General features: G+C 47.7%; 1 protein-coding gene across 6 annotated transcripts in view; it reads left to right on the top strand.

Moving 5' to 3' along the window:
* ADAMTS17 (ADAM metallopeptidase with thrombospondin type 1 motif 17) overlaps nucleotides 1-25,706 on the top strand; it is a 343,518-nt gene that overhangs the window by 50,503 nt on the left and 267,309 nt on the right. For all 6 annotated transcript variants that reach the window (XR_008299007.1, XM_027067938.2, XM_027067937.2 and 3 more), the window contains exons 4-6: nucleotides 13,006-13,178; nucleotides 23,552-23,635; nucleotides 24,376-24,533. Coding sequence is in view for 5 of the 6 variants with exons in the window: in XM_027067938.2 (XP_026923739.1) it covers nucleotides 13,006-13,178; nucleotides 23,552-23,635; nucleotides 24,376-24,533 (415 nt within the window). In the remaining variant the exon portion in view is untranslated. The remainder of the gene's footprint in view (nucleotides 1-13,005; nucleotides 13,179-23,551; nucleotides 23,636-24,375; nucleotides 24,534-25,706) is intronic.

Below are 25,706 nucleotides of genomic sequence, written 5' to 3'. Positions count from 1 at the left end.
CTCTTCTCCTATCTTCCTCTGGTAGGTAGATTGCTCACTGAGACCTTCATGAGCCCCTCTTTTGTTCCATCCAATCTCTCTTGACCTGGCTGTGTCCTGTGTTGAGGATGCTGAGCAACCCTCCCTCCTGAGACTTTATTTTCTTGGCTCCTGTGACTCCATGCTCTGTACCCCTTGCACCTCATATGTTCCTCCCACCCCAGCCTTTGCCCCCTGCGTGTTGGTTCAAGCTCTTCCATCCAGCCATGTAGTTTTGAAGTCCCTAAGAGATTGGTCTAGGACCACTGGTTCCTAAGTGCCAGTTGGTCTCTGATCTCACCTTGCTGTTAAGCTCCAAGTCTGCACATCCAACAGCCTCTCCACTTGGGTACTTCAAGAATATCTGAAATGTATCTAGCCTAAAACCACACTGTCTTTGTTTTTGTTTTTGATTTTTAACCACCTGACCCTGAACCAGTGGTTCCTGATTCTGTGATTAACACAACATTCAAAGTGGGAATCATCCTTGGTTGGGAATCATCCTTGCTGATTGGGAATCTACTGTGTGCCAGGCACTGCCACCATGTAGGTGACCATCTAGAAGGAACAGATGTTAACCAAACGCACAAATGGTGCATTCTCCTTCCTTCCTTACTGGCCCTTCTTCCTTACTCATGCAAATATCCCCAGTACTGTTGGGGTCACCTTCTAAGTTTTCACCTTCAGTTGCCCCCCTTGTCTAAGTGTGGGGCCCATCTCCCTGAGCTCCTGAAGTAGTCATTCAGCCAGTGTCCCTGCTTTCCATGGTGGCCCCTAGAATCTGTTCTACCCACAGCAGCCAGGATAACACATTCAAGGGCTTCCCACTGCTCCTGGGGTGAAGAAAACCCTGAACACATGCCACACTTGCCCCTGCCTGTGGCTCAAGCCTCTTTGCCAGCCACACTTTCTCTTTCACTTGGCCCTCTGCAGGTTCTAGAACATGCCATGTTCTGACCCGAGGGCTTATGCACATGCTGTGCCCGCTGCCAGGACTGCTCCCAACTTCTCTCTCTCCACCCCCATGTTAACTCTGGCCCTTCTGATCTTGGCCCATGTGGCACTTCCCCATGGAGCCGAGGCTAAATTGGAACACCCTCCTTTATATTCTCTCATGGCGTTATCTATTCTTTCTTGCAAGCATGTGTTGCATTTATAAACTTTCATACATTTGTACATTTGGTTAACATCTGTTCCTTCTGGATGGTCACCTACATGGTGGCAGTACCTGGCACACAGTAGATTCCCAACCAACACTTATTGGCTGAATACCTTTCAACCTCACCCGTAGGCAGTGGTGTTTGGCTACTTGGTATAGGACTCTGACCATGGGTCAAAGGTCCAGTTGGGGCCAACACACATTTCTTGCCCTTGGCCCTCCTGTGTCTCAGGGCACAAGTATAGCTCATACTTCCTGAGTAATGTAGGGACTGATTTTGGATTCCAAGATTGATCAGTTCTTCATTTGAGATCTTTGACACACACACACACACACACACACACACACACACACACAAACACAACTCTTATTTTCCACCTTTGTAAGGAATTTACGTGAAAAAAAAGCCTTTTATGAAAATGACTTGGCCTTGGGGTAAGTTATTTAAAGAATTCATACTTGGAGAGAAAAAGGTTTTTTTTTTTTTTTCCCTATCTGAAAAAAAAAGAGCGAGAGAGAAGGTCATTATTTTTCAAGGATGTTGGATTTCTGCAGCTGCCGAAAAGTTCACCTGGCTGGGAGCTCTTCTGCACACGTGGAACCATCGTTTCCAGTTGGAAAAGATGGCTTTTCTACAAACAGACCCTTTGCTTTGCTTGAAAAAAAAAAAAAGTGATGGGAACCTGTTGATTTTATTGCAGAGCACAGTGTGTGCAGACTTCTGAAGCTACGCCTTAAAACCCACTGCTGGCTCACTGGTTGTTCATATTTCCTCCTCCATTGTTTTTCCCCACGTTGACTCTGAGTCTGTGCGGCACTGTCCCCAGGTCCTTGGTTGTGACAGTGACAGGTTGACAAATCTGTGCCATGCATCCATGTTTGTATTCCCTTCCTGGAGCCCCCTAGTGATTGGTTTTTATGAAATGGTGACTCAGAATGTAGGGTAGCATTCCTGTTCATGGCAGTGTTCTATGGTGTGGAAGTACACATCCAATCCCTTCATACTCCAATGGTGAAAAAATGAATCCTTAGTTCCAAAACGGGGAAGTGCGAATGAAATCTAGTAGGTAGTTTAAGGACTGACCCTCTCATTGTAGGCTCTATGCATTTGTGTCTAGTCAAGAAAATGGAGACAATGCTAGGTGTTCCTAACTAGAGGGATTTCACATGGAATTCGTTATAGCTGTGCCCAAGTCGGAATGAGCAGAAGGGGGAGCTGGGGTACCCAGGAAACAGCTGTTGCCCGAGGGCTGGGGTAAGAAAAGGAATAGGTGCTTTTCTAGGACCAAAGAACTTGGGGTAAGTGTCTGAAGGGGTATCAGACCACCAAGGGGTGTAGCCAAGCTGGTGTCACTACGGATGTACCTCTGAGGGGGTAGGGGAGCTGGGCTAGGAGTGTCCCAGGAGCTGGAGGCTGGGTCCATATGGTCCAGTAGTACTGCTTGAACAGTGCCACCCTGAGCTGAGAACACAAGGAGCCTCTTCTCTCCATCTGGTCCCCCTCTGGTCTCCCTCTAGTGCCCCCTGTTGGTGAGCTGAACAGAAAGTCAACTGGCAAAGGGGTCTGGGAAATGTAGTTTGCAGGCTTTCAGCCCCAGAGCACAGTGCAGAAGGGGAGCTGAGAGACAAAAGGCAAATTACGCATGCATGGAAAACAGAGACCTTCTATTAAGTGGCACCTTTGAGGGCATCAGGGTCAGGCCCAGGTGAATATCTGGAGCTCTCAATTCCCAACCTGAGGGTGTTTTCTTTTCTTTCCTTTTTTTAAATATAATTTATTGTCAGGTTAGCTAACATATAGTGTATACAGTGTGCTCTTGGTTTTGGGGGTAGATTCCCATGATTCATTGCTTACATACAACACCCAGTGCTCATCCTAACAAATGCCCGTCACCCATTTTCCCCTCTCCCCTGTCTGCCCCCCATCAACACTCAGTTTGTTCTCTGTATTTAAGAGTCTCTTATGGTTTGCCTCCCTCTCTGTTTGAAACTCTTTTTTCATTACACCTCATGGTTGCTCATTTTTGGAAAGTGGGGCTATTGGATATACAGTTGAAACAACACATCTTACTGTTTCTCGTGCTGTAGCAGTGGTGGCATTGGTGAGGGTCTGTGTGCAGAAAGCCGGCTCGCGGCAGCACTAGGTGTCTCCCCGCAAGGAGACGGATTTGTACTGTTTTCCAAGCTCTAATGAAAAGCATTTGGTTTTCATTCTTCTATCCAATGTGAAATGTTATGAATGTTTCATGGTTTAAGTAGACAACTTCACGTACAGTCATGTTTTATGTTCTATCACGTTTGGGATGATTAAAATATTCCCCCCTCTGGAATGTTGGAAGGTTACATTGGGATGTTGAGCAGGAGTTACAGGCCACTCCCTCACTCTTCTTGAAGCTGTTGTTTCTGTATTATTTTAATTTATTGTTGCATGGTTGAGGATAGCCTTGAAGAAATTTGTTCATGCCCCCTGCACCCAGGAAGAAATATCAAAGGCAACAAGCTGATTGATGAGTGTCTAGACTAGAGGTGCTGGTAGATGGAGAATATGAGCAGCTAGACCCCATAGAGCACATATGAGCATCCAAGTTTCCTGTTTGTTTCCAGGATCAGGCAAAGCTTAGAAATTTGTGTTTAGACCCTAATATGCGGTTAACTACCACAATAATAGTAATGCAATGCTAAAGACAGAAATAAGACTAGCAGTATGACTTGGATGTGGTATTCTATATCTGATCCCATGTTGGAGGCTGAGCACACATCTCTTAGTTACTACCCACATCCACCCTAAGAGAGAGGAGTAATTATCACCTTGGTTTATTGATGAGCGAACTTGCCCATGGTCACCCTGCAAGTCCATGGGCAGATTCCAACCAGCTCTATCAGATGTCAGAGCTGTGGGCCTCTCAGGACCAGGTTGGCCACCTCCTTCTTAGGTGGAGGAAGCCACTTTTGAGAATATAATTCCAGAACATTTATGTTAAGTTCCCTAAAAATTAATCTTGATATTAATTAGGAAGTTCAAAGAGTTTAACGAAATTCATTCAGCTAAGTATAATTCTGGAATTCCTACTGTGCACCAGACAGTGCCACGTAGGCACTGTGGTGGGTCCAGAGGGTGACGCTTGGGCTCGTGAATTCACAGTCGACCCCAGTAGGCAAGCATCGACCCTTGAGATTGGCTGACCGGATCTCCCACCAGCAACAGGCCACGGCGGGGTGGGGTGCTCTCAGGCACTCTTCGTGGACCCCAGAGCCTCACTCTCCTGCTTGATCTGGTCTGGGAGGCTCTGTTATTCCCACAGTTAGGTGTCTTCTATAGATTTGAATGAGCTTTTGATGTGGCAGTCCAGAAAATAAAAAAATTAAAAACAACCTGTTCACATGTCCTGCATGGTAGCCCAGGCAGCCTACACGGGGGGGAGCCACACACCCTTGGTGCCTTGGATGGGTTGCCAGGGAGACCTCTCTTGGGGCTTGTGCCATCAGGCAAATGAGTGGGTCTTACCTGCCAAACAGCACCTCTCTTATTCCAGAAGCTACTGTCACCATCTTTGACCTCACACATCCTTTCTAACCCAGGCCACTTGCTGTCCTCCTTTTCTGATTCTGCCCCACTCTTGCCCTCCCCATGTTATGCTGGCTCCCCGGCCCTCCTTGGACAGAAAGACCATCTAAGGCTGCTGCCTTGGGACACAGGGTAGGATTTTTCTGGAATTCTTTTTGATGCGTGTTTAATTTTAGGCTCTTTGGTGTTGCAGAAGGTTCCTAGCCAATAGAAGTGAACAGAATTCATGATCACATTTGCCATAAGACATTACTGAAAACACTGTGGGGTGCCTGGGTGACTCAGTCGGTTCAACGTCTGACTTCGACTCAGGTCGTGGGCTCTGTGCTGACAGCTCAGAGCCTGGAGCCTGCTTTAGATTCTGTGTCTCCCTCTCTCTCTGCCCCACCCCTGCTTGGGCTCTTTCTCTCAAAAATGAATGTTAAAAAACAACAACAACAACACTGCCTTGTACATCACCAAGAGGACCCCATGTGAAGTCTTATTGGTATCTTTATCTTTATTTTAGAAGTTGGTGTTAGGTCAATACTGCTTTTCCCTGAGGAATGGTATTTTTCCACCTGTCAGAGGAGAGCGAGAAAACTCACAAGCACGCATGTTTACCTTTACAAAAAAAGAAAAAAAAAAGTTTTCCCTCATTTCAGAACACTCAGAACCAAATTCTGAGGTAGAATGGATGGGCTGGACCATTGACCCTGGAATCCCCATGAAGTGGGTTCGAGGCCCAGAGCTAGGTATTTAACAAACGTCTTTGTGCCTGGGCTTGTTCGTCTGTGACTCTGGCTGCGAGGAGAGGAAACCAGCAGTGTGGGTAGCAGTGCCTGGTGCTCTGTGTGCCTTGGGCTAACATCCCACAGTGATGGTTTTTTTTGTTTTGCTTTGTTTTGTTTTTTTGGTAGTTTAGAGCAAGTTTGCAGGAGGGCAGAGAGAGAGAAAGAAAGAATCCCAAGCAGGCTCCGTGCTGTCAGCTCAGAGCCTGATGTGGGGCTCGAACTCACAAACTGAGATTGTGACCTGAGCCAAAACCAGGAGTTGGCCGCTCAACCCACTGAGCCACCCAGGTGCCCCCACCCCCACCTCCACCACAGTGATTTTTATCACCAGAGCTGCCATAGTGACCTTGTTAGCATATTTGGATTTTTTTTTTTTTGGTTATTAATGTCTCTAATTTAATTTCAATCTATTTTGGGGGTACGTCACCTTAAATCTTTTATGCTCAGCGGTAAATCGTGAGGGCACGTAGAGTCTCTCTCGCTCTCTGTCCTCATTTCTCCCACACGGTGTCCCATCAGCCAGAGCTGGATCCTATTTCAGTGGAAGTTGAGGGAGTGGCCATTTTTATAAATTCCACCCTTGGCCTATTTTTCATGCCACCCAGAGGGAGGAAACTCACCTGTCAGCCCTCAAAGACTGTGCAAGGGTGTGTTTTGCACCGAGCTGGGATATCCAGGTCTGTCACTGTCCCGCTCCAGGGGATGTCACCTCATGGGGTGCTGGCTCCGCCAGAAGACCCCAAATGCCGCTTGCAGTGGACGCACCATCCCACCGTCCCACACATATCAGTTCCTCATGGGGAGTGATAGCCTGACTCCTGGAGGCTGTGGTCAGGACCTTAGCTGCAGGCTAGGGGAGCACACGGAGACCCAACACAAAGACTGTGTTCCTTATGTGCTGGCAAGGCAGGTGTGATCTTATCTTTCCCCAGTGCTCACACTTGGCTGGTGTGTTTCCTCCAGAAAACCTTCAGATAGAATAATTGCTCTCTAGGAGCGATTCTCTGAAGGGTGCCCTCGAATAGCCTGGGGCTGTTTGTTCGCATAGGAACCAGGTGTGAAAACAAGAAGGTTCTCACCAAAGTGATTCCCTGGGGGGAACCTTATCTTAAAAATCAAAATCCTCACACCCAAATTGTGGCTTGGGAGGACTGTCTTACTGTCTCAGAAGGTTTCTCTGTGGACAGTTGTGTTCCTGTGATGGTGAGCCCGGGCCTGCCCCCTCCTCCTCCTCCTAACTGCAGCATGGACTGTGTGCTCCCTCTGTTGAACTTCCTGTGGCTCCCTCATTTCCTCCTCACCAGCTTTGAGAGGAAGACTCAGGCAACCCGCCTGGGGGAATACCCTAGCTGCAGCCTCCGCAGGCTCCTCTGTCTCCTTGAACAACAGCAGTCAAGCTAAGCTTTACTGAGCACTTACTATGAGCCAGGCGCTCTGCTAAGGGCTTACATCTGGGATCTCCTTTCAGCCCCACAGCAGCCCCTTGGGGAAGGAGCTATGATTCTCCCTGCTTCATTGATGAGTCATCGGAGACTAAAAGAGGGTGAGAGATTTATCCTAGGTCAGACAAAACAATCGGGGAGCCAGGATTGGAATTCATGTGTTTTGTCTTTAAAACCACATCTTTAACCACAAGGCAACTGCCCACTGCCACCATCAACATGCGCCTCATCATAATACAGGTGCCATTTATTGAGGACTCATAACATTCCAGGTAATGTAGTAAGTGTTTGATACACATTTCACTTAATCACTGCACACCGGGGCTGTGGGTGTGGTTATTCTGATTGGAAAGATGGTCACATCAGGCTTGGAGAGAGTCTGCAACTTGCCCAGCATCCCACCCACTGGCTCCTGGTTAAGCTGAACATGCCCTCTGGTCTGCCCCAGACCACAGTCCTCCTTTGAATTCTTGTCATCAACTCTGTGGCCCTCAGGGAGCAGACCTCCCTGCCCTCTGTGCTCACTCTGGGCAGTGGGGCCTACACCGCCCCCATCCTGCCAGTGTGGATACCCCTGCCAGCACTGGAAGGGATTCCTTGCCCCAGGGCTTAGAAAGGTCTCAGCGGTTTGGGTGCAAATCACCCATCATCTGTGTCCCAAGATGAGAATAAGGGGTGGGTAGCCTTCCTCTGACCACAGGTAAATACTTTGCAACATGTCACAATGGCACCCAGGGCTTCTGATGGGATTGCCTTTACCCTGTGCACAAGAGAGCTGGAGAAAACCCGTGGTCAGCGCGGCTAGGTGAATGTCTGGTTCTGGAGTCTTCCGCTGTGCCCGTGTGCCCAGGTGCAGACATTCTTGTATCTGGACATTGAGTGCTATGTGTGGGAAAAGTTGACGTTTCTGGCTTGCATGACAACAAGGTTAAGTCTGAATCTTTCCTGTAACTCTGTAAGCATGTTGGACCAATTCCTAGCACTGACACCAGTCTCGGACTTCTCGGCCTGAAGTGCTGTCTGTCCTTGGTCTCGAAGGGCCCAGTGGCCTTGGGCAGCTGCCCTCATTTCCTCTGCCATGTCTGTTTTCTCTCTAACTTGCTTCTCCTGCTGGCACAAGCTGGTTTGCCTCTCCCTTGGCACAAAGGTGACCTGAGGTCTTCCCTGGAAATGAAATTGGTAGAATCACGGAGCAATTCAGGGATGGCTTCTGGCTGTTAAACTCTGACACAGAATATTTTGTGATCCGTGTGTTGTTTTTCCTTGGGAAATACCTAAATACTCTATTTTTAAACTAAAGAAATATTTAATTCATGTGGAGTTTGTTAATTTACAACTGAGATTTTTTTTTTAGCTTGCCAAGAGCAAAACTCATAACTAAAATGACAATTTATGTATTTGCTCAACATTTTCAGTAACCCCAAATTCTTATGATAAATAGTGATGTGAATATTCTAAAAGTCCCACGCATAGAATGCCCTTTGTTTTGTCTTTTTCTCTTCCTCCTCTTGTTCTAGAAAAGACTTGGTCTGAGGGTGGGGGTGGTGCCTGGGTGGCTCAGTCGGTTAAGCATCTGACTTCGGCTCATGGTTTGTGGGTTTAAGCCCCACATCCGGACTCTGTGCTGACAGCTCAGAGCCTGGAGCCTCCTTCGGATTCTGTCTCCCTCTCTCTCTGCCTGTCCCCCACTCAGGCTCTCTCTCTCTCTCAAAAATAAATAAACATTAAAAAAATTAAAAAAGACTTGGAGTATCTTCCATAAGTACATAGAATTTTCTTTTTTAATGGATAATTGGGGCAAAGGAAAAATAAATGTAAGAAAAATAATATGAAGCCAGAGATTGAAAATCTACCCAGTCAGCACCAGCTCCAGTAGTGTGCTGGCAAACAAGACCACAGGGTGAACTTAGAATGATCGCTGGTATCTGTAGCAGCCCGAGAGGGCCGGGGGCCCCACAGGCTGTGGTCTGTCTTCATCAGAGGGGTGAGGGCCATTCCCACAGTGGCTGGAGACGGCGTATTACTGAGCCCAGCATGGAAGGCCCCGCAGATGGCTGCACACCTGCCCAGCTTGAACTTTGACCTCTCCCATGAGATCTGGATCCAGCACCCTTGTCATTCTGAAATTGGTATTGTTCTTCTTCCTTTTCATGATGCTTACAACTCGTGAATATTGGTGTTGATGAAGCGTATCTGTTAGGGTATATGTATGCAGTTTGTGGCATTAAAGGTAAAAATGTATTACGGTTCTGTTCTCGCTGTAGGGAAGGAATAACCATCGTGGAGCTACTGGTAGAGTGGCTGACGAGAGGGAGGAGAAGGGAGGAGGCAAGCTTCCGTTCACCCTGCTGTTCCCCTCCTCCACTACCCCCCAGGAAGGACACGGGCATGGAGAGGGAATACAGGTCCTTGGTCTCTTATCTGCAACTCCCAAATCCAGGATTTTCAACACTCATTTTGTGGAAGGCCTGCCCTGCCCTGATAGGAGGCTATGGAGCATCTCTCCTGACCCCCTTTTTCTCGTTTCTCTGCAGAATTAATAGTGCCTTTGATAACCGCTCGCTGCCCTAGACCTCAGGGAAACTATTCAGTATGTGGCACACGCACCGCATGGCCTTGCAAAATCTGAAAAATTCTGAATTCCTGCAACCTATCTAGCTGCAGGGGTTTGGATCAAGGCGTCAGGCCTCTGCCCTTGAATGCGGGGACAGGACAGAGCACTGGGGTGTGTCTCTGAGTCCCCAGCCAGCCTGACATGGTTCTGGCCTGACAGACCAAATTAGCAACGCTCGTTGAGGGGAGTGCAGGCAGCCCAGAGGGATAATTATTCTATAGCTGCTGCAGGGCCTGGAACAAGCTAGAGACCATCCAAGGGGAAGGAGCACTATCACTGAAGGCTGCTCAGAGTCGCCGTGCACGCTGTGTGTGCAGCATGCAGCAGCAAAGTCAGTTTCATCATGCTCAACACAGAATCCTTTCCCGCTAAGCTTTCTTCGACCCTCCTACTGTTATGTTTTAAGTTCAGATTGTAATGAGGACCATGTTGGCACACATAGGCAGGGCAGCTGGAGAGAGTCAGAGCCGAGGGGGGAAGCTTTGGGTTCTAGGGCCGAATTCACCACTGCCCAGTACTTGGCTTCAGCTTTGTTATGTGGGAAATAGGGATTCCACTCACTCATTCATTCATCCATACATTCATTCATTCATTTACTCACGTGTGCATTCATTCAATGAATATTTATTTCACACCAAGTCCTATGCCAGGGGCTGGGGGGTGGGGTGGGCAATGAATGGAAGAAATGAGACCGTCTTAGTGAAAATCCTTTAACAACCACAGAGCACCTGACCATTGTGTTGTACCTGTTACTTAGTATTCTGGGCATATGCCAACCCCCAGCATCGTGCCCGTTGTGACAGCCTATTTATTAGCTCTCTGTGGCCCATCAGGGAGGGAGGGGCATGTCTTAGGAGTCCTACTTTGTGCTTGAAAGACTGATGCTCCAGTGCAGCATTTTGATCTGTTGAATGTTTGGGAGCAACCCTGCCGTTCTGGTCTGGGAGTGATGGGCTACTCTTCTTCGAGACTGTTCAGCTCTTACGTGTTTGAGCTCGCCATCTTCCAGAGAGATATTGCCAATGTGTCCTCAGGGCCACGCTGAAACTGTAGCTCTTCTCACATGAGAACCTGAAAATATAGGATACTTTGCAAAGAGAAGTACTAAGCAGCCCACTTAGGGAGGAATCTGCAGGTGAGAACAGGAGTTGGTGACTCCAAGAGGGGAGTTATCAAGAGGGGAGTTAACACGATGAGACAGAGCACCATGTGGCTCCTGGCCGGTTGCCTGGGAGCACGTGGGTGTGCTCGTGACAGCAGAGCTCTTGCTTGGTAGCCCATCACTTCCACGGTGTTGAAATGGGAGCAAGGGGGTTTGTTGCAAATTTCCAAGTTGGACAGATCGGTCTGATCCAGGCCGTGAGCACCCAGTAAGCAAGCACCCTGAGCCCAGAATTTGGAGATCATGTGTGGTCCATCTTCCTTGCATTCAGAGATGATCTGGTTGGTGAAGATAGGTATATGGGTATTGATTTTATAGATATGTGGGTATAGATTTTACAAAGAGATTTTTAACAAGCGGCCTCTTTCATTCTGACTGCATGCAAGGCAGTGCCATCTGGGACCTTGCCTGTTGACTTGAAATGGACTCTTCTTTCCCTCGTTCCATTGCTGAGGCCCAGAAGTCTCGATGGAGGTGCGCCTGGCTCTGGGCGAGGAGAGACCCATCCTGTGGGGCCAAGGCATTCATGTTTTTCATCTTGTATTTCTGTGGCTAACTTTGTTCCCCCATGCCTTCTGTATTGTTGAGAGTTTAAAAGTGACCTCTGTATTTTTCTCAAACTCAACATTATTATTTTAAGTGAATAGAGTAATTCTAGTTTATTATATACATTTGAAAACTACAAATGGAAAAGAAAAACAAAGATCATATGTTCCCTATTCTTCATGTTTTAGTTATGTTCTACCCAGGTTGGTTGGTTGTCTATCTGTCCATCTGTTTATCTATTTTTTATTTTTAAATTTATTTCCTCCTCCTCCTTCACCTGAAGATACTTGTGTGCTGAATCTTTGCAGAATTGGGACCGAACTGTATATGCAGATTTATTCCTGCTTTTCTCTACATCACTAAATCACCTTCACAAACATGCCTTTCACAGCTACATATTGTGTTCCCATTGCTGGCTCTCTCTGTGGTTGGATGTTTAGATTGCTTTTCAGTTTTCACGATGGTAAATTATATCATACAGAGTATTCTTGTTTGTTCATTATGTCCCATATCTCAGGCTATTTCGTAGTGTGCATTTGGGGCCCTGGAATGATCAGGTCACTTTATGAAGCCAGTTTGTGCATATGGGGCTGGGTTCGCTGCATGAAAGTTGTAGCAGGGCTGACTTCTGTATGGTTTAGTGCTAAAAATGGGAATGATAGCTAACAAATTTAAGCACTGCCTTTCTGTTTACATTTGGATCCTGAAAGTACACACTATTCATATCACACTTTGGTGTCGGTCAGAGGGGTTTTCACCAACAAAGTCTAGGTTGCCTTCTCATGGCAGCTTGAATGCCTAGACACTGTGATATGGGCTCTAATTAATAACAACACCTGCTTATCAAAGTGAGCTCTTACAGGGCATCAGTTTATCTAAAGAGTCAGAAGAGGGGTCGCCTGGGTGGCTCAGTCAGTGAAGCGTCCAACTCTTGATTTCATCTCAGGTCATGATCTCACGGTTCATGAGATCTAGCCCTGTGTCAAGACAGCACAGAGCCTGCTGGGGATTCTCTCTCCCTCTCTCTCTGCCCTCTTCTGTGCACACATAGACACACACACACACTCTCTCTCTCTCTCTCTCTCTCTCTCTCTCTCTTAAAAATAAATAATCTAAAAAAAAATCCAAGAGTCAACAGAGGATTAATAACCTTTCCCTGTGTTGGGGAAAGGACACACTTACTTGCATTTTGGCCGGGATGTGTGTGGCATGCAATATTTTTTTCTGATTATATTTTGTTTTCCTTTGAAATAATGCTTTGTGATTGCTAATGTTTATGGCTCTTTACTCATGACTCTCAGAACGGCGGCCAGAATGCCACCTCCCTGGGTCCCAGCGTCAGCAGCGGGTAGAACCCTTTCTATGCCGTTAACCTGAGGTGCTTTCTGATCTCTCCCCACTGGGCCTAGGCTTCCTTTTCCTCCACCAACTGTGTCCTGCTGTCTACCTTCCTCTGATGGGACAGATTTTCTCTTCCCTGATATTCAGTCCCTTTTGCCTCCTCGGCTGTGATGTGGACAGGTGTGAGCCGTCTTCTGCCCATCGGCTCCACCTGTAGCAAGTGAGCTCAGGTCCCCCACCCCCCACCCCATGACGGTGGAGGTCCATCTCCTGGACACTGGAGACTGACCCTTCTCTGTGGGAAGCTCAACAGAAGTCCGGCTTACCTTATGGCTTTGGAAATCAAAGTGCCAAGGACTGCATGAATGTCTCCGTTGTCTTCTAGAAAAGAAGAAGCCAAGGAGGGGCAGGCCGTCCCAGGACTGGCGGGAGCGGAGGAACGCCATCCAGCTCACCAGCGAGCACACGGTGGAGACCCTGGTGGTGGCCGATGCCGACATGGTGCAGTACCACGGGGCAGAGGCCGCCCAGAGGTTCATCCTCACGGTCATGAACATGGTGAGTCTCCAGTCGGTGTTCTGACCCGGGGGGCTCTGTTTCCTCCTGGATGAATGCTCTGTCATTGTCTTTTCCCCAGCTAAGGAAGAAGCTGGGCTGAGGGCTGGAGACACACACAGCCCTGTGACCCCTGAGCAGGGAACTGAAGGGCTTCCCAAGGGAGAGGGCCCACCCATCGCCCCTGCCCTCATGCGTTGTTTCGGCGCCTGGGTCTGCCCCGTGGTTGTGCCCTGCCTGCCACTCTTATCAGAGGTTTGCCAAAACCTTTGTTGAGTGCTAGACCCCCTGGATTTGAAGTTGAGTGAGTCAGCGCCCGTTTTAAGGAGTCAGTGGTCTACTGGAAAGAATCAGGATCAAATTTTAATGTGAATCGGTTCTTGCTGTGTGCCGTGAGGGCTGGGGGAAGGCGCGGGGGGAGGTTATCTGTTTGAGTGTACCAGGGAAGGAGCTCGGAAGCCTGTGTCTACATCTGACTCAATGAATGAGGATAGAGGGAAATCTTCACATGATGGCTGGGCAGGGGCGGGGCTGCACTCCTCACAGTGGAGACACAGAAAGACTTTTGCATGCATCCCAATTCTACCTATCCATCCACTCTCCTAACAAGCATCTCTGAAGACCACTGGCACTACGTTAGGTGTTGGAGATACAGGTGCACAACAGACCTGGTCCTTCCCTTGGGAGGTAGTGGTATCGGCAGACAGATAAAACACCATCTTACAGTAGATTTATCTGCAAGGGGCCACTGGGGCCCAGGTGGAGGGCTGCTGAGCGATCATCCTGCATGATGGGTACTTTGGGAAAGAGCTCACCTTTGAGCTGAGCGAGAGTAAGGGTTTGCAAGATCAGGGTAGGGGTGACAGGTCTTGCAGCAGGTGCGGCAGGGGCTGCATTTGTGGGCGGGGGGTGGTGTGTGGTATGATGTGGCTGCAACAGGGAATAGGGGAGCCTTAGGGGAACAGTTGGGGAGAGCTGGTAGACATCCTGAGCAGTGGGGCCGCTGAAGGGGGAAGGGAGGAATGGCCCCAGCAGCTGTGCCCCGCCTGGGGGAGGGGAGCATTGGAGTTGGAGAACGTGTCGGGGAGAGGGAGCTAGGGGGCAGGAGTGAGGGTGGAGGCGGGGGTCAGGCAGGGAGGAGGGAGGTGCTGGCCTGGGTTTCTGAGAAATATGCCTGAGTTCTTCATTTGCACAAACCCAAGTCCTCCTGGTGGCTGCTTAATGATGGGCTGCTGTGCTTTGTCCTGCCCCGAGGAAACCCGGGAGGACGGCTGGTGGGGCTGGCTCCACACCAGACCCTTTCATCTGTAGTTAATTTCATCTCGTTTATTGTCTTTAATTGTCCAGAGTACGAGTGCCAAGAGTAAACACTCATTATGGCAACTAAAGTAGTAATGAGGCAAAGCTTCTACTTTGATATTTGCTTTCATAATTTTATCGTCAGCACAGCGGCAGCCGTTTTTTAATCACAGGCAGGGAGGGGGAGGTACGTGGCAGTGTTGCCCCCCCCCGCCCCCCAAAGCTGTAAGGCTGAAGGACAGAGACTGAGTGGTCCTCTTGCTTGGCTTTAATTCCACGGCCTTGGCTTCTCTTCCACTGCTTGTACTAAGACGTTGGAGGCTCCAGATCCCATCGCTGAGGGCAAATCTGGGGCCAGCCACATTAAATTGGGATTTAGATGTTTTCTGATGAGGCCTGCCTAATAAGAGCAGTGCCGCTGTGGTGAGAGGCATATGGCATGTGTATGCTAATACTGAGCCCTCCAGTCACCTCCCGTGGGGGCTCTTGGCTGGGGTGGCGAGACCAGAGACCAAATGAAGACGGAGTCTCCTGACCCAGTCACACAGACTCTCAGCACCGAACACTGGTTTCTGTCGCTCTAGTGGTGGTTAGCTCTTCAGCAAGTTTCACGACGGGTTGCATTCAGACGCTGCCCCTTGTTCGGAACAAGACCCCCCTCCACCACTACCATCCTTCAGTCCCTCAAAACACTAGTTTTGAAAGAATTCCAAAGAATTCTGTTCTTCCTGTGGCTGTTGTAGCCAAGGGATTTCTGTTAGGAAGTAAGATGATCTTTAAGCCAGGAGGATGGGAAAGGATTGTGGTCGGGATGAGGAACCCTGTCATTAGCCAAGCCTTCAGGTGCCGTGAGCGGGAAGGTGAGGCCAACCAGCCCATCTCTCTCCCGCCAGAGTGTTTACTGTGGGGCTGCAGGATGGAAATGGCTCTGTGTGCCTAGCTTCCGTGGATTTGGGGGAGTCTGCTGGAGTGGCTGCCACCTTCCTTGCAACACGTTTCTCTCCAGGCTGAGGGAAGTAGCATCATTGGGTCTCACTTGGGTCTCTGGGTAGAGACCTGCCAGTCCACGCTTGCCACTCTGACCCTTGAGGCTAAATCTAGGCAGGCTTCTGGGCACTTGTGGGGACTTGGTGTATGAAAACACGTTCAAAGCTGGGGGAATTTGGTGTCACGTGTCGCCTCCCAGTTTTCATAGCCTCTCATGGTTGTGACGTGTGAATTAGATTGGTGTCCGTCAGTGGCCTGATGGCACGTGTTTGAGAGGAGGGAAAGGAGTGGATGTCCATGATGAGTGGCTGGGTTTTTTCTCCTCATCATCTGACCTGGTGGATTTCATTGTTTGCCCATCTTACAGAGAAGGAAGTGGAGCCTTGCCGGGGGAGTGACACAGTCAGGGTGCATGGCAAGTGAGTGAGTACATAGCGGGGCGAGCACGCAACACCAGGGTGGAGGGACCCCTGTCTCACCTGTTCAAGGTGACAAGCATGTCTGGGGCCTGTTGTTTCTCTCCCTCTCCACCCTGGTCTGCCCATCGTTACCTTTAGCCTTGACGACTGCAGGAGCCGCCTTGCTGGGCTCCTCACTTTCATTTTCTTCTCTCTTGAATCCTTGTCCCAGAATGGCCAGCAAGAGGTTCATCCAACAGAGTTAGGACTTTGTCACTAAGCAGCCCTAAGCCCTTCTGTGGCTTCCTGTGCAGTTGATGCAGAATGTCCCTGTTTTGCATGGCCCTCCCAGGCTGTGCAGTGGAGACCTGCCTGATTCTCCTGGACTTTATTCACTTCTCCACCTCAACACCAAACTGTCATATGGGCCACTGTTTCTCAGCTGCCCCAGGCTCTTCCCTCACTCTCTTTGGCCTCTCTTTGTCAGGAATGCTCTTCTCCCCACTCCTTATCAAGCTAGCTTCTCTATCTTTAAAGCCTCTGGGTAAATATCCCCTCAGAGGGGCTCTCCTTATAGACCCCTCTGAAAAGGCCAACCTGTTTTCTTTCTTTTTTTTTTTAAGCTTTATTTCTTTCTTTCTCTTTCTTTCTTCCTTCCTTCCTTTCCCTTTCTTTCTTCCTTTCTTCCTTCTTTTCCCTTTCTTCCTTCCTTCCTTTCTTTTTTTCTCTTCTCTTCTCTTCTCTTCTCTTCTCTTCTCTTCTCTTCTCTTCTCTTCTCTTCTCTTCTCTTTTTGACAGAGTGTGTGAGTGGGTCAGAGAGAGGGAGAGAGAATCCCAGGCAGGCTCCATGCTCTCAGGGCAGAGCCTGATGCAGGGCTCGATCCCACGAACCTCAAGATCATGACTTGAGCTAAAATCAAGAGTTGGTTGGACAGTTTAAGTGTCCAAGGCCAACTTGTTTTCTTTATCATAGCAGGCTGCTTTTGTACTTGGTCCTTATCTTGAGTTATAATTTCATATTTATTTGCTTTTTAAAAACCATTTTGCTGTGGAGGTTTGTTATGCCACTGAATTTAAGCTGGTATAAAATCAATTTAGAGTATTATAACTTTAGGATGTTAAGCATAATCCCTACAGTAAACACAAAGAAAATAGCTACAGAATATAAGAAGAGAAAATGAGACAGGAATTAAAACAATTTCACTGTTAAAAAAATCAACTAAACACAAAAAAGTCAATAATGCAGGAGATGAGGGACAAAAAGGCTATCAAGTATAGGGGCACCTGTTCAAGGTGACAGGCACGTGTGGATCTTTACCTAATATAATATACAAAAAATTAACTTGCAATGGATTAAAGACCTGAACATATAAGAGCTAAACTATAAAACCCTTAGAATAAAGCATAGGGAAAAACATCATGACCTTGGATTTGGCAATGACTTCTTGGCCATGACACCAAAAACACAGGCAACAAACGAAGAAATAGGTAGAGCCGACTTCACCAAATTTAAAAACTTTTGTGCATCAAAGGACACTATCCACAGAGTAAAAAGGCAACTCCTAGAATGAGAGAAAATACTTGCAAATACATATTTGACAATATCCAGAATATAGAGAACTTCTAAAAGTCAACAACAAAATAAACAACCTGATTGAAAGATCAGCCAAAGGACTTGAATGGACATCTGTCCACAGAAGATCTGGAAGTGGCCAATAAGAGCCAGAAAAGATGTTCAGTGTCGCTGATCATTAGGGAAATGCACATCAAAACCACAATGAGATACCACTTCATTACCTTTAGATATTTTTATTTATTTATCTGTTTATTTCGAGTAGAGTCGACACACAATGTGACATTAGTTCCAGGTGTACAACATGGTGATTTGACAACTGGGTGAGTTATGCTGTGCTCACCACTGGTGTAGCTACCATCTGTGACCACGCAACACTATTGCAATACCAATGGCTATATTCCCTATGGTGTACCTTTCATTCCCTTGACTTGTTCATTCCCATAACTGGAAGCCTGTATCTCTTGCTGCCTTTCTATCGTTTTGATCGAGATGCTATTATTTCAAAATCTACGTAATAGCAAGCCGAGTGGATGTGGAGAAATGGAACCTTCGTGTGTATTGGTGTCATGGTAGATTGAGGCAGTGCTTATGGGAAAAAGACCAGTGGTTCTTCCAGAAAAAAAAAAAAAGGTAAAAATAGAATTATCATGTCATCTAGCAGTTCTGCTTCTGAGTATATACCCAAAAGAAGGGAAATTAGGGCCATAGGCAGATATTTGTATGTCCATGTTCACAGCAGAATTGTTCAGAGCAGCCAAAAGGAGGAAGTAGCCCAAGTGTCCATGGATGGATAAATGGATAAAGTGTGGTTTATATGTGCTATGGAATATTAGCCTTAAAAAGGAAAGAAACTCAGACACAGGCTACGACGTGGATGAATCTTGAAGATATTCTATTAAGTGAAATAAGCCAGTCACAAATACCCAAATACTATATGCTTCCACTTATATGAGGTCCTCAGAGTAGGTCAAATTCATAGAGATAGAAAGTCGAATGGGGGCTGCTGGGGGCTGCCAGGGGCTGGGGGAGGGGGCATGGAGAGTTCGTGTTTAATGGGGACAAGGGTTTAGTTTTGTAAGATGAATGAGTTCTTGGATGCATGGTGGTGATCATAGCACAATAAAGTGAATGCATTTAACACTACTGAACACTATTTAATAGTGGTTAAGATGGTAACTTTTATGTCATATGTATTGACTGCAATTTAGAATGTTCACTCACTAATTCAGCTCTGTTTACTGGGTACTTCATGTGTGCTAGTCACTCTTCTAGGGTCTGGGGCTAGAATAGGGACCATGACAGGTCCCACTCTTATGGAGCTCATGCACTGGGACCAACAGACAGCGCTCAACATGACAATCGGTAATATTTGTGTGTGAATTTTATAAACTGCGATATGAAGATCCAGGCGATAGCAAGCGAGTGAGGCGGTCAGGACATCTCTGTGAGAAATGAGTGATGTTCCCCCTAGAAGGGAAGAGGCACTGAGGAGCCAGCCAGTGGAAGTCAGTCTGGCATATGGGAGGCACAGAAAGAGGAGGTTTCTGGTGGGTGATGGGGGAGGGGACACAGTGAGAGACCGTGGCAGCTGGCCTACCTCACAGTCTGGTACACCAGGGCATGGAGAGTGGACTTTGCTGCAGGCATGACCGGAAGCTACTTGTAGGGATTTAAGGAGAAGAGTGGCATGTGCTGATTGTGTTTTTTAAAAACCCCTCTGGGGGCGCCTGGGTGGCTCAGTTGCTTAAGCCTCTGACTTGATTTTTGCTCAGGTCATGGTCTCACGGTTTGTGAGATCGAGCCCTGCATTGGGCTTTGTGTGCTGACAGTGCAGAGCCTGCCTGGGATTCTCTCTCTCCTTCTCTCTACCCACCCACCCCACCCCCCCCCCCCCCCCCCGCTCATTCCTGCTCTCTCAAAATAAATAAACATTAAAAAAAAAACAAAAAACCCTCGGCCTGACTCTTATCCCAGGAACTGGAGTCCTGCCCCAGGCTCTGTGTCCCCAGCAAACCGCTCATGTGCACGGGTGCACGCGGAGGGAGAGACCTCTGCCAGGCTGGGTCTTTCCGCCAGCAGCAGGCTGCAGAGTGGTCCTCTGGACCTGGCTTTTGTCAGTTTTTCAAATGTGCTGAAGTGCCTTCTTATGTATGTATCTCGGGTTTCCTGTGGTTGGGGGTGGTAACGACACAGGAGCAGGAATATTTTCAAGAACAAATTGCCGGCGGAAGCAGGTGGCGCTGACAGCAGAAACCCTGGGTTTGGGCAGCCAGATTGGAAAATGGGGCCCCTCGACGGAGCTTTGGTTGTTTTTAGCTTCCTTAACAACCATGGAGTGAGATGAAAACCTGCGGTGTTCCAGCAAGCTCTGTTTGGAGGAAAAATGACATCAATTTCACCCCATTACCATGTGAAACAGACAGGAAGCCTCTCTCTGGTGCCCAGAGAAACTGTCACAGTGTTAGAGCACTCCCCAGTCCTCACACGCCAGCAGTCATCCCTGAGAAGCCACTGGGGGGATTGTAAACTGCAGGTGGCCGGGCCCACCCCCAGGGTCTCTGGCTCAGTGGCTCTGGGGTGGGCTTCAGAATGCATGTCCAACAAATGCCCAGGTGCTAGTGCTTCAGGGACCCCACTCAGAGGCACTGTGCTAGAGAAAGAGTTCTTTACTACATGGGGGTCTGAATGGGCACCCAATGTGATTGGAGGGTGTCAGCCGCGGTCCCTGTCTGTCCTTGGGGAGGCTCCAGGTAGCACAGGTAGGTGGTGCTCTTATGAAACCCCTGCATTGGCCCTCGAACAGCTCCTCTCCGTGTGTCCCCATCACCTGCTTCTCTGGCCCTGTCTGCCCCTCCCTGCCTGTGTCCCCAGGTCGCCCAGGCAGGAGAGCTGCATCGTGGTGCTGGCAGTGGGTCTACCCGGCTTGGCCCCAGGCTGCCAAGGAAATGTGACAAATGCAGTCAGGGCTCTGAACACTTGCCAGGACGCAGCCAGAGCTGGACGCCGGAGACAGACAGAATTTCCAGACGATTGGCGGTGCTGTTCCTTTGCCCAACCAGGTGTCTCCCTAAACATCGTATGGCTGCCGCCTCCAGGACTTCTCCTGAGCTTGAATTTCCATGGGGAAAAAAAGACGAGGAGACTTTGTTACATGTCTTTGGGGCCTGCTGCTTTGTGTTTGTGGCTGCCATCAGATTTTCGTCTGGCTCTCCTGGCTTGGCTCTGGGTCTCCACGGAGATCCTGTGCTCCGCTGAGCTCTGTGGGAACATGGTACGGTGCCCACCAGGTGACGAGGTGCTCTAGCTGTGGTCAGGCTCCCAGATCTGTTTTCCTGGATGTGAGTACCCTAGGCACACGTCAAGGGGAAATGCCTGCCTTTGGTCTTGCTAGAGAATGTCGCTAGGGCATGAAGTTTCTTCCAAAAAAATTAATTAAATTCCAATTGTGGTAAAATACATACTAAATTTACCATCTTAGCCACTTAAAAAAAATTTTTTTTAAGTTTAGTTGGAAGAGAGAGAGAGAGAGAGAGAGAGACTGGGGGAGGTACAGAGAGCAGGAGACACAGAATCGGAAGCAGGCTTCAGGCTCTGAGCTGTCAGCACAGAGTGGGATGTGAGGCTCCAGCCCATGAACCAGGAGATCATGACCTGAGCCTGAGATGGGATGCTCAGCTGACTGAGCCACCCAGGTGCCCCCCATCTTAGCCATTTTTAAGTATACAGTTCAGTATTGTTAAGTATATTCACACTGTGCAACCAAATCTCCAGAACTTTGTCATCTTGCAAAATTGAAACTCTGTACGTGAAGCAGTTCCCATCTCTCACCCCTTCCTCCCAGACCCTGAAGTATGAAGGTTTTTCTTCCCCTCTGTCTCACATCCTTTTTACCCCATGGGAAGCGACTGAGACTTTGGGGCTCATGGTTGTACAGGATGCACAGAACTGTCATCAGCCCAGCAAGGAGGAGATGGAACGTTCTGGAGAGGCAGATTGTTCCTATGGTTTTGCTGTCCTGAAATGTGCACTATTTCATGCAGATTCTTTATGCCTCCTTTATGTGCTGTGTCTCAGTACTGTTGAGAAGTGCTTTACTGTGTCATTCCTTTAAACCTTCTTTAAAGAATATCTTTTAACATCTTTGGCTGGGGTTGACATTTTAGGTGATGAGTAGATTGCACCTTGAAGCCCTGTGCAACTTGCATTTTCTCCCTCAGAACTTCAGGGTTTCATTCTTACTATTTTTTTTTTCATGTTTTGAATTGAGGTTTTCCAGTTTGGGCCCAATCCTACTGCTGAATATTTCTGGAAAAATTTGAATTGCAGCCATTGGGTGGTTCTCAAAATATCAAAACAAGGAAAAAGTTATGTGTTTTCCCCTTCTTCACCCAGGTTTGGGGATAGGTAATTAAGACATGACTTCAGAATTGGCCTACAGATGGTCCAGTGTGAAAAAAAAAGAAAAAGAAAAAAAAAAAAAGAAAAAAACTGCTATTTTGTTCTTGGGGGGAAAAATGGGGGGTGGGGATTAAGAACAGAACAACTAAACGTGTTCTGTTTTTCCTTGTGGGAAAGAATATTAAATTACACAAAGATTTTATTTTGCTTTAATAATAGTTTTCAAAGAGTAAGATCTAAGCAATGAGACAGCTAATTCCTTTGTCACACAGATGCTCAAACATCATGCGTGCCTGGCTTCTGACGTTTGTATGCCAGACGCTGTGTCCAGCTTCATGTGGCCTGAATTAACGGTGACTGCCCTGTCTGCTCTGGTGCTTGCTTTATGTTGCCACTGATGTACCAAGGAACACAGTACCAGCTGGAGAAAGTTCTAATGTCCCTGCTGCAAAATTCTGCCTCCTAGATTGTGTCTGTCAGAAAGAAAACAAAGTAGAATATTCAAAACCATGTGAAATAAGAGAAAAAGAAAAACTGTATGATCTCACTTATATGTGGGATCTAAGAAGACTGAACTCCTAGATACAGAGGAAGCGATGGCTGGTTGCCAGAGAAGGGGGTGGGCAGTGGGCAGAGTGCACTTTTTCAAAAGGCTCTCCTCCCTGTTCTCTCTATATCTAAACACCTACATGATCTACCCCTGGGGCACCCCCTACCTCCTGCTTTGTCCATGTTACAGGAAAGGGACCCACGGATCCTCACATTCAGTGGGCTTTTCCCATCCAGGTCAACTTTGATTCCTCTGCCTTGTTTGAGATTTCTTATCTCTCTTCCCCTTGAAACGCTTTCCTTTGATTTTTTTTTTTGATATTGAGGTCCTTATAATTAGGTTCTACCAACAAGAGGTGTAAAACCGAGGGACAAATCCTCTTTTATTGCTGTGCCTCTATCTCCATGACGTGCCGTGGTTGGAATGAGGACTTTAGGGAATAAAGAAGGAATATGGTCTTATTGGCTGGACAAGCCTGGATATGAATTGGGGTCATTGTTGACTGACTGGGGTATTGAGCAGGTGGTGTTATCTTGGTGAGCTGAGGGTGGTGGAGATAATGTCAAAGAGAAAAAACTTGATGGGTTGTGATGAGGGTTAGAGATGACACAGGCTGGCACATGGCAGATGGCTACAGGCATTGACCTCCCCCCTCCCCTACATGAAGGTCCCTTTCAACCTCCTGCATAAAAGCCAAGAATGGGAGTTTTGAGTTTTCTATCAGAATCGTCTAATATCCATTCCTCCTTTCAGAATCTGCTGTCCTGTATCTTTTTAACAACTGATTTCCAATCAACAGTGTGCCTTTCCCTCCACATCCTCATCAACACTTGTTATTTCTTGTCTTTTTCATACTCATCATTCTGACAGGTGTAAAGTCATATGTCATTGTGGTTTTGATTTCCCCTGATTGAGCATCTTTTCGTGTGTCTGTTGGCCATCCATATGTCTTCTTTGAAAAAATGTCTGTTCATATCATGTGCCCCTTGGATTATTTGTGGTTTTTTGGCATTCTGACTGATTATGATTAACTGAAGTCCATAGTTTATTCAGACGTCATTAGTTTTTATCTAACATCTTTTCTCTGTCCCAGGATCCCATCCAGGATACTGCTGTATTTTTGTTAATTTTTATATTTACACCACATTTCTTTTTTCTCTCTTGACAGGTGTACAATATGTTTCAGCACCAGAGCCTTGGAAGTAAAGTGAACATCCAAGTTACCAAGCTTGTCCTGCTACGACAACGGCCTGTAAGTCCCCAGGGGTGCCCTTTAGAGTGTGCAGATGGTGCAACTGGTCTTGAAGTTTCCTGCTTGCTGTTGAGAGCTCAGGAGGTTGTCAGTCTCCTCTGTGGTCCCTGGCTTTGCAGATGGCAACAGCATGCCCTGGGCCAGGGCCTGGGGATGTCCAGAGCAGGGAGGGCAGGCACTGTGACTCGAAGCTTGGTGTGCACATAATCTGCTTGGAATCTCGAGGGAGCCCTGAGTAGTGGACCTGTGCACATCCTCCCTCCACCCCTAGCACATCTCACATGTGCAGTCTGGATGGGGAGGTCTTTGGAAGCCCTCTGGAGCTTCCAAATTTGGATTCACTGTAGAGTTGTTTTCTGGTCTTTCAGTTGAGTGCATTCCCATGTGATAACGTCGCCTTGCAGAGGCAGGCAATGAATTTGATAATGGGAGACTAATGCTTGGTTGGGTACAGTGTTCAGTTTGCCAAAAAAAAAAAAAAAAAAAAGAGAGAGAGAGAGAGAGAGAGAGAATAATAACATGGTCTTCATTTGAACTTACAAATAAGGCCCTGGTGGCCTCTCTCTGGGTCTCTGCATCTTCCATCTTCCTACCGGCATTAGGTTTGTATCTGGAGGAAGCACATCATCGAATGACATCCCAACAAGCAGCTGTCTCCACACTATATTCTGAACATGAACTCAGGCTTCCCTGGGTGTTTGCTTCTTTAACTGCCCTCCCCCACCCCTGATTTACTTTAGGCCAAATTGTCCATCGGGCACCATGGTGAGCGGTCCCTGGAGAGCTTCTGTCACTGGCAGAATGAGGAATATGGAGGAGCCCGATACCTCGGCAACAATCAGGTTCCAGGAGGGAAGGACGATACGCCCCCTGTGGATGCTGCTGTGTTTGTGACCAGGTACAGCTGGATTTGGTCTGTAGCTGGAAATGTGATGGGAAAAAGACATTTCCCTCTTTGGAGGGGAATAGAGGGCTATTTGCTAGGAATTCAGGCTTGGAAATCAGACCTGGGGCCGCCTCTCTGAGCCTCAGTTTCCTCATCAGTAAAATGGGGATAAATGATAGTACCTATCTCTGAGTTATGAGGATTCAGTGAATGTGGGAAAATGCTTTTCTTTTATTTTTTTTAAATGTTTATTTAATTGAGAGAGAAAGAGAAAGAGAGAAAACGCTAGTGGGGGAGAGCAGAGAGAGAGAGAGAGAGAGAGAGAGGGAGACAGAAAATTCAAAGCAGGTTCTGCAATATCAGTGCAAAGCCTGATGTGGGGCTTGAATTCACGAACCACAAGATCATGACCTCAGCTGAAGTTGGACACTGAACCAACTGAGCCACCCAGGCATCCCTGGGAAGGGTTTTTCACAGTGCCTGGCCCAGAGTAAGGGCATGATAAATGTTAGCCATAATTTCTGCTATTGCTATTATTAGTATAAAAGTACTGAAATCCTGATTACCCAGGAGTCCCAAGCAATTCATCTATTACCTCTCCCATGCACCAAATATAATGTTCATTGGGAAAAAGCTAACTCGTGTTTGAGGCTGCCTCCAAACTGGCTTAAACACACTATTATGGGGGCCGCGGATACCCCAAGTTCCTGTAGGAGGAGGTCCACGTCGGCACACGTGTGCTGTGCGCAACCCCATCCACGGGACCCTCTCAGGACAACAGCAGTGGGCAGAGATGCCTGGGGAATTCACATGGCAGTTCTACTTGAAGTAGGGAGCTGAGCTTCTTTCTAGACTACAGTGGTGGACTTTTCCAGACTGAGAGGGAAACCAGGGGCCAGCAGTGGACAACAGAAACCAGGGACAGCCTTGTTTCCACATAGGCGGCAGCAATGTTATCTTAGTCTGCCAGGGCTGCAGTAACAAATTACCACCAACTGGGTGTGTCAAAACAACAGAAATTTAGTCTTTCACTGTTTTGGGGGCCAGAAGTCCAGGATCAAGGTGTGGGCAGGGCTGTGCTCTCTCGGAAGCTCTAGGCAAGGATCTTTCCTTCTTCCTGACTTCCAGTGGTTGCCTGCAGTCTGGCATTTTTGCCTTGTAGATGCATCATTCCAAACCTCACCC

Source organism: Acinonyx jubatus, chromosome B3 (genome assembly GCF_027475565.1).
Source record: "Acinonyx jubatus isolate Ajub_Pintada_27869175 chromosome B3, VMU_Ajub_asm_v1.0, whole genome shotgun sequence".
In the NCBI taxonomy this organism is placed as follows: domain Eukaryota; kingdom Metazoa; phylum Chordata; class Mammalia; order Carnivora; family Felidae; genus Acinonyx; species Acinonyx jubatus.
The sequence above is the reverse complement of the archived record's forward strand: the minus strand, read 5'-3'. Positions and strand labels throughout refer to the sequence as shown.